This window comes from Perognathus longimembris, chromosome 11 (genome assembly GCF_023159225.1).
Source record: "Perognathus longimembris pacificus isolate PPM17 chromosome 11, ASM2315922v1, whole genome shotgun sequence".
NCBI lineage: Eukaryota > Metazoa > Chordata > Mammalia > Rodentia > Heteromyidae > Perognathus > Perognathus longimembris.
In genome coordinates this window covers 51133542-51140696 of record NC_063171.1, presented here as the reverse complement: position 1 = coordinate 51140696, position 7155 = coordinate 51133542, and the positions used below count along the sequence as shown (strand labels likewise).

The 7155-nt window shown below is 38.2% G+C and overlaps 1 protein-coding gene across 1 annotated transcript; it reads right to left on the bottom strand.

The window, feature by feature from the left end:
• Positions 1-5806: 5806 nt before the first annotated feature.
• On the bottom strand, positions 5807-6256 carry LOC125359546 (dynein light chain Tctex-type 1-like). The gene has a single exon (XM_048357331.1). The coding sequence runs from the start codon at positions 6236-6238 to the stop codon at positions 5891-5893; it is 348 nt and encodes a 115-aa protein (XP_048213288.1). The 5' UTR covers positions 6239-6256; the 3' UTR covers positions 5807-5890.
• Positions 6257-7155: the final 899 nt, after the last annotated feature.

Sequence of the window (7155 nt, the reverse complement as noted above, 5' to 3'; positions counted from 1 at the left end):
GAAAAAAATTATGATTTGTTTCAAGGAAGGAACAGGGAAATACCAGGGGTATACACAGAGGTAATTATTATTTTGGTAGCTAAAAATGTCTCTTGTTTACTTTCTTTGGAATTCATTTCATAGAATATTATTGTATATGATTATATGCACATAGCTATCGAGCCTTTGTCAAGAGGTAATTATTTTGATCAAGTGTTTGTGACTTATTATGATAGCATAATCAATTTGTATTTTATGGAATCATTTGTCAAAAAGCTTGGAAATATGGCACATTGGTAATTACAGCAAAAGCAATTACATTTGGTTTCTTGATTAAAATCAGTGTTACCCATTAATGCATTGATGCAGATTTTAAATTCCAGTAGTCTCCCATTTATTTAATAAATAAAGTTGATTTGATGTTTGTACAAACCTATTACTGAGATTTCCAGAAGGATAATGTTGCTTTCTCAAGATATGTGAAAAACTAGAGAGAAAAGATCCATGTTAGCACTCTTTCTCATTGTCTCAGAAGATAGCCTCAATTTGGCAGGAATCCAAATGAAATCTCTATGTTTAACCAGATGACAACTGAGGTGAAGGTTCCAGTCATCTCCCAGCTTGGTTCAGACGCTCTGGGAGGCCTGGCCAGCCTGGGAGGTTTCTCTTACCATCCGGATGGACACAGAGAGCCATTAACTATCCTGGGGTTGCATAAGGCGTCTACTCCTAAAGAAGGCTCATTTCTTTTCAAACTGTGGATTAATTTCAATTAAGTCTGCCAACATGTGTGGGCGGCATGTAGCTCACTTTCGTTACTGTGGGGTTTTTCCCATCATGTAGGGACAACTCATTTGAAAACCTACTAAAGTTATTTGAAGCCACCAATTAATTATTTGAGATGCCACAATTAACATGTAATATGCAAATTGTAGCACATTAAGAGACTCTGGAGGAATGAATTAAGTTGAAAATATACAGCCTTTTGGAGATTAAAAAAGAAACTTTTTTTTTTTTATCATTACAGACTTTCAGAATCTATGTGATGTTTCCTCTACGGTTCATTTTATTATCTTCTTGCCTAGAAGTACAGAAACTAATGACCATGCTGGTTTTAAATGCGTTTTGTGAAGATATTAATAAAAGAATATTGAATAGGATAGCTACATTGACCAAAGACCTGATGAGACAATTAACAATATACATAAATATGAATTCCTTACAGAACAATTACATTAGCAATAAATAATTTTCATTACCACTTCCTTCTCAGAAATGCTTACAGGGACACAAAGAATCAAGAGGTTATTTTGAGAAATACACAAAGTCTTTACTCATGCCTATAAATTCTGTTACAATTAAGATTTAAATTATTTTTTTTACCATATGGCTAAAGAAATAGTCATATCACAGGGAGACAGTACTCCAGGCAGCAAATTACCTTAACAATCCAGTAATCATCAAGTGCTTTTTTTTTGGACTTCAAATTATTTTTATTTTTCCATTTAAATTGTATTCACCATACTCTATGAAAAACAAATGCTTTGGGCAATTTCATGGACCTATAAATTAAGAGTGTATAATTGAATGGCTTGGTTATCATATGTAAGTCTTTAAGCCAGTGATCAAAGCTAGGAAGGGGAACACCAAAATGGAGAGACAAAGGGTAAAAGGCAAATCAATGCAGCAGTAATACTTACAAGACAATATGCTGTAAACCAAATGTACCCCTCGGGGGAGGGTGGGGAGGAAACCTGGGAGGGGGGAAGGTAGGAAAAAAACAAAGGAGAAGGTAACAAGTTTGATAAGAAATGTATTGACTGCCTTACGTATGAAACCGTAACCCCTCTGTACATTACTTTGATAATAAATAAATAAATATTTTTTAAAAATCAAGTGCTTTTTATATTCAATTTTCTTCTCTAGAAACTTGGCATGTCAATTGAGGCTCATGTTAACTTTGTGAAACTGGGACTTCATCTCATAGGATAGGAATCATTAAGCAAAGTGCTTTGCTGAAGGTTGTCTAGGTAAGCAGGACCTGTCCCTGAGCCCATGCATCAAACACAGAAGGTAGTGTTTCCCAACATTGTGCCATCTCTGTTAAAGGGGTGCCAGAAAGTATCATTGGTATTTTCCCGAGACTAAGTAAGCTCTTAGAAACTAGAGAGATGAACATTGGGGTTGAATTCATTAGCATCCTATTTTCTTCTTTGTATTATGATTCTGAATGTGTAATATGAATAAGTGCACAGGTGTCTGTCTTGTTTGTTTACTGAACTTGAGAGGATTTGGCTGTATCCTCTCATGATTTTACCACAAATTTTCTCACTAAGAAATGGAAAGGAGTCAAGTTTATCCTTCCAGTATACTACACTGATATTGGTCCTGAATATTTACAAGAATATTGAATGGACTATCAAAAAGTTCTTTGGGAAGTCAGGTACTGGTGGCTCATGCCTGTAATCCCAGCTACTCAGGAGGCTGAGATCTGAGGATCATGATTCAAAAATCCTTAAGAAAAAAAGTTGTTAAATAGATATGTGGCTCACATGGTAAGAGAACCATCCTTGAGGAAAGAGAAAACCCACAAGCCTCAAATCAAAAAACAAAGCCAATCAAGAGTGTGAAGTTCTCAGTGAAGCCCCGGTACTGGTACCCCAAAAAAGCTGAAGAGCTCAGGAACAGCACCAAGGCCCAGAGTTCAAGCTCCACGACTGACTAAAAAAGAAAAGTATGGGATTTTTGTAGGAATGCTTGGGTTATTTAGAAATAAGGATTTGGGATATTGCAGAGGGAAATTGAAGAGAGGTCATTACAAAGGGGCTTTTGAGTTAAATTGTGTAGGGAAAATAAATTGCAAGGATGTTCTATAATTCGGTTATGTAATGCTCTACTATATTTTTCTCTCAAAGGGGGATGAGTCTTTTCTGAGAAAAAAATATCTTGGGAGGCTGGAAAATCAGTGAAATGCAACTAGAACACCATAGCTCTGTTGCTTAGTTGCTGGATGATTTTGTCCAAACTGCTATACCTCTGTTTCTCCACCTATATAACCAGAATAACGAAAAATACCTGTAAGATGCCTATAACCCAGGCATAATTTTCCTATGGGGTTATTCTGAGAAGTAAATGAATTAATATGGGGAAAGCAATCATAGCAGTTCTTGGAACTGCGTAAATTTTAGCTACTATGATTATGGTTTAACTGGGGATGGCATTTTTAATCAGTATTGTACATTTTGGAAGCATAGATGTTAAAGTAGAATAATTTTGTATGTTCCAGAAATGAGATGGAGAACATTGTGATCAGAAGCACTGGCAGCAGCCCAGGCTTGGAGACCCACAGAGCTTGTTTCACACCATGCTTTTATTTTATTTTGTTTTGGGAAAATGTGCCTTGTTTACCATAAAGCAACGTGGCAAGGTAAATGAAGATTTAAGTTTTTCTGGACTCATGAACATTAAATTATTAGAAAATTCTCTGTCTTGGAAGTCAATTTTTTTCTTTTTCTTTTTCCTTTGGTTGGTTGTGGGGCTTGAACTCATAGCCTAAGAGCTGTCCTTGAACTTATTTTGCTCAAGGCTAGCGCTCTACCACTTTGAGCCATAGCTCCACTTCCAGTTTTCTGATGGTTAATTGGAGATGAGTCTCACTGATGCTGGGTTGCCAGTGTCTCAAGCCTGTAATCTAGCTACTCAGGAGGTTGACACCTGAGGACTGTGGTTGGAAGCCAGCTCAGGAAAGAAAGTCCATGAGACTCTTATCTCCAATAAAACTACTCAGAAAAAGCTGGAAGTAGCACTGAGTTCAAGCCCCACTCAAGTGTTCAAGTGGTAGAATGTTAGCCTTGACCACAAAGAGGCTCAGGGACAGCACTCAAGCCCTGAGTTCAAGCCCTGGGACTGGGAACACACACACACACACACACACACACACACACACACACACACACACACACACATCTCTCACTGACTTTTCTGTCTGGGCTGGCTTCGAACTTCAATCCTGAGATCTCAGCCTTCTGAGTAGCTAGAATTACAGGCATGAGCCACCAGCACCCTGTTTGGAATTCAATTTTAAAGAAGTTTGTTAGAGAAAACACATTGTCTGAATATTGCTTATAGGAAGTTGGATAAAGTACTAAAGATAAAACAAGAAAATCACTGAAAATTAACTGATCCTTTCAAAGAATACCTCTGGAAGAACTGCCTACCAAGGGGTAATTTTCTACTGTCCTCAGTATTTGTGTTGTTTCCTGAGAATGAAAACTGTTCTCAGCATTATGACCTCATTTATACAGGGAGCTTTCTTCTATGGTTTAGATAAGTATCCCCCAAAGACTCGTGAGTTTTAAAGCTTGATTGCCAGCCCGTGGTAGCATTGGGAAGGTGGTGGAACCTCTAAGTGTTTGAGGCTAAAAGGTAGGGCTAAGTGGAGGGAGGCCAGGTCATTGAGGGGGTACCTGGAATGCTATAACGGGGCCTCAGCTCCATTCCATCTGTGTCCCTTGGCTTTCTGAATGCCATGGGTAAGCTGGCCTCTTCTGCCATGCATTCTGCCAATGTGCAGTGTGCTGCCATAGCTCACAGAGTGCCAGAGCCCACTGAGCCCAAATAATCCTTTCCTTCTTTAAGTTGTTTGACTCAGGTATTTTGTCATAGTAATGGAAAGCTGTCTGACACACTGCTCCTCTTTGGTTAGCAGTTATTGGTCACTGATCACACAGCCCATTCTATTATAATTAACCCAGGTAGAAAGGAAGATCCATCTTTCCAATCTCATTGTGTTTCCAAAATTGGTTGACTAAAATTTTTAGGTCAGCTCAGATTTTCCTATTAGTAAAAAATAAACAACAAAACAAAATAAAAACAGTTGGCAGTCTTTTCTAAATGTATTCAGGTGCATGCTAATTGGTTTTTCTCCTCCTATTGAAATTTGCACTCCAGGAGAATAGCTAGAGCCAGTTTATTAGCTAATTAGAAATCTTGGGCTTGGAAGATAGATAGAAACAGAAGGGGAAACTAGCATGACAAGAAAAGATAAGTGGTTTTCCTGACAAGGAGTTGTATTTATCAATTTGATGAAAAATGAGATCTAATATTTATCTATTTGACTATAATTTGCTTTCTCTAGAAAGCTTGTGGCTCAGCAAAAGACTGAAAAGTGAATTTATTTCATTAAAGTTGCTGCAGCAAGGTAAACATATCAGTTGGTGTTTGTTGTCCAATATTGGTATAAGAGGCTAGTATTTTCTCTCAGACCACTTTGTTCCAATCACCCAACTCAGAATAGCTTAAGCAATGAAAATAAATTAACTCATTTATCTGGGAATTTCAGAAATGGTTCAGATTTCGTGCACAGCAGGGATACAAGAAATGGTACCTGACTATCTTGCTCTGTCTCTCAGGGAGAGCCCTGCCTTAATGTGACCCAGGCATACTTTTTTGGCTATCCTATTTCATGTGCCAAAAATAGAGCTTTGGCAAGCCCACATTCAAATCCTTGTTGCTTGAGATTAAAAGGAAAATGAATTCCCTCTGTTTCTCTCAAATGCATAATCCAACTTTGATTGGGCTTACTTTTTTAAAAATTTGAATAATTTATTATTCTAGCAAAAGTATAAAGTATGGAAAATTAGTGTATTTGAATCATTTCAGAAAGGAGAGAAAGCTTCCCACTAGCAGATTTCAGTTTTTAGCACCTTTGAGTTAAGACGTGGCAATACAGGCTGCTGGCTACTACAGAGAACTACTGACTGACTTAACGGTGCAGTTTGTATAACAGGACAGTCATTTGGTTTATTTCTCTACAGGTTTGAAGAGGAGGAAGGTGTTCACTGAATCGCACCTGGCGGTTAGAAGGTGGGGTTGAAACGTGACATAGGAGGCCCAAGGCTGGGCGTGGGGGTCAGATGGACAGCCCAAAGGCACTGACGATGCAGTACATGGTCTTATTCTCCCATCGCACGGTGCAGCTCCCACCGTCAGTGGAGCTGTCCCAGAAGCAGGAACTTGCTGTGTGCAATCCAGCGCCATTTTTTTTTTGCATAATTACACAGGTCATGATGTATTTGAATGGCTTCCCCAGCTTGATGAGTTGGCTTAAGGTTTGCTCTACAACATTTGTGGTCCACTGATTGACTTTGCTGTGCTGGTAGGCATTACCACCAATGGCACTTTCAATGGCCTCTTTGACAATGTTGCTCACTTCGTCAACCACGAAAGAAGTCTCCTCTGAAGCCTGGAAGTCTTCCATCTTCACCCTGGCACGTTGCTTCCGCCACCCCCTTGGACTTGCTTTTATTACAGGTCCTATCATGTATGATAAAAGTTGTATTAATGTGCATTTGTGTGCCCAATCACTCCGACAAGTCTGTAAAAATGCAGATTCTGTTTATAGCTTCTTTTATATTTACTTTGTGGATACCTTGACTCTCAAGGTCAGGGATTCATAAAATTTGAAGAAGAAAGACAACCATCAATGACATAAATACAAGTCAAGAAACTGAAAGAAAATTAAAAATTTAAAAAAAAAAAAAAAGAAACTGAAAGAGGTTGCTACCAGGAAAAAATGTACAAGGAATTAGAGAATCAAGATAATTTAATAAGTCTAAGTCTCATGTCTGGACAGACCCTTCCACAGGACAAATCAGGATTTATATAGGTTATGAAGAGCTCCTTAATAGTTCTTATGAGCAGCCTTGTTTACAACTATTGTGCTAGATAATCAGAATCCAGTGTTTTGTTAGAATAAATTCGATGAAACACAGGGATCAAGTGTTCTCTCAGACACAGCCATTGGCTGAGCTGATAATAAGGCTGTCTTTTTTTTTTTAACACTTAGTTTATAGTTTATTGGCATGGAAGACATCAATGCTGATTTCTCCCTTTAGAAATTTACTTTGCTTGGCTAAGTAGCCTGAAAACACTAGAACTGGCCAAGTCCCTTCCCCCCTCTTTGGATGAAGGAGTTGCTTGTGTCTCAGAAGAGCAGTTGGAATTCTGGTCTTCATTTTGTTAGTGTCCTGTTGACTACTCTGCCCATTCTTTCTCCATTCCAACCACCCTTTATGGAATGTAATTAATTCTCTTTTATAATCTATCCTCTCTCTTCAGTAAGGAGCTTATTCCTTTTTTATTCCACTACAGATTTTAAACACAAGTTAAGAGGAA

What these genes read in the sequence shown, in the direction of transcription:
- LOC125359546 (XM_048357331.1), bottom strand. Translation starts at nt 6,238, where the DNA reads ATGGAAGACTTCCAGGCTTCAGAGGAGACTTCTTTCGTGGTTGACGAA.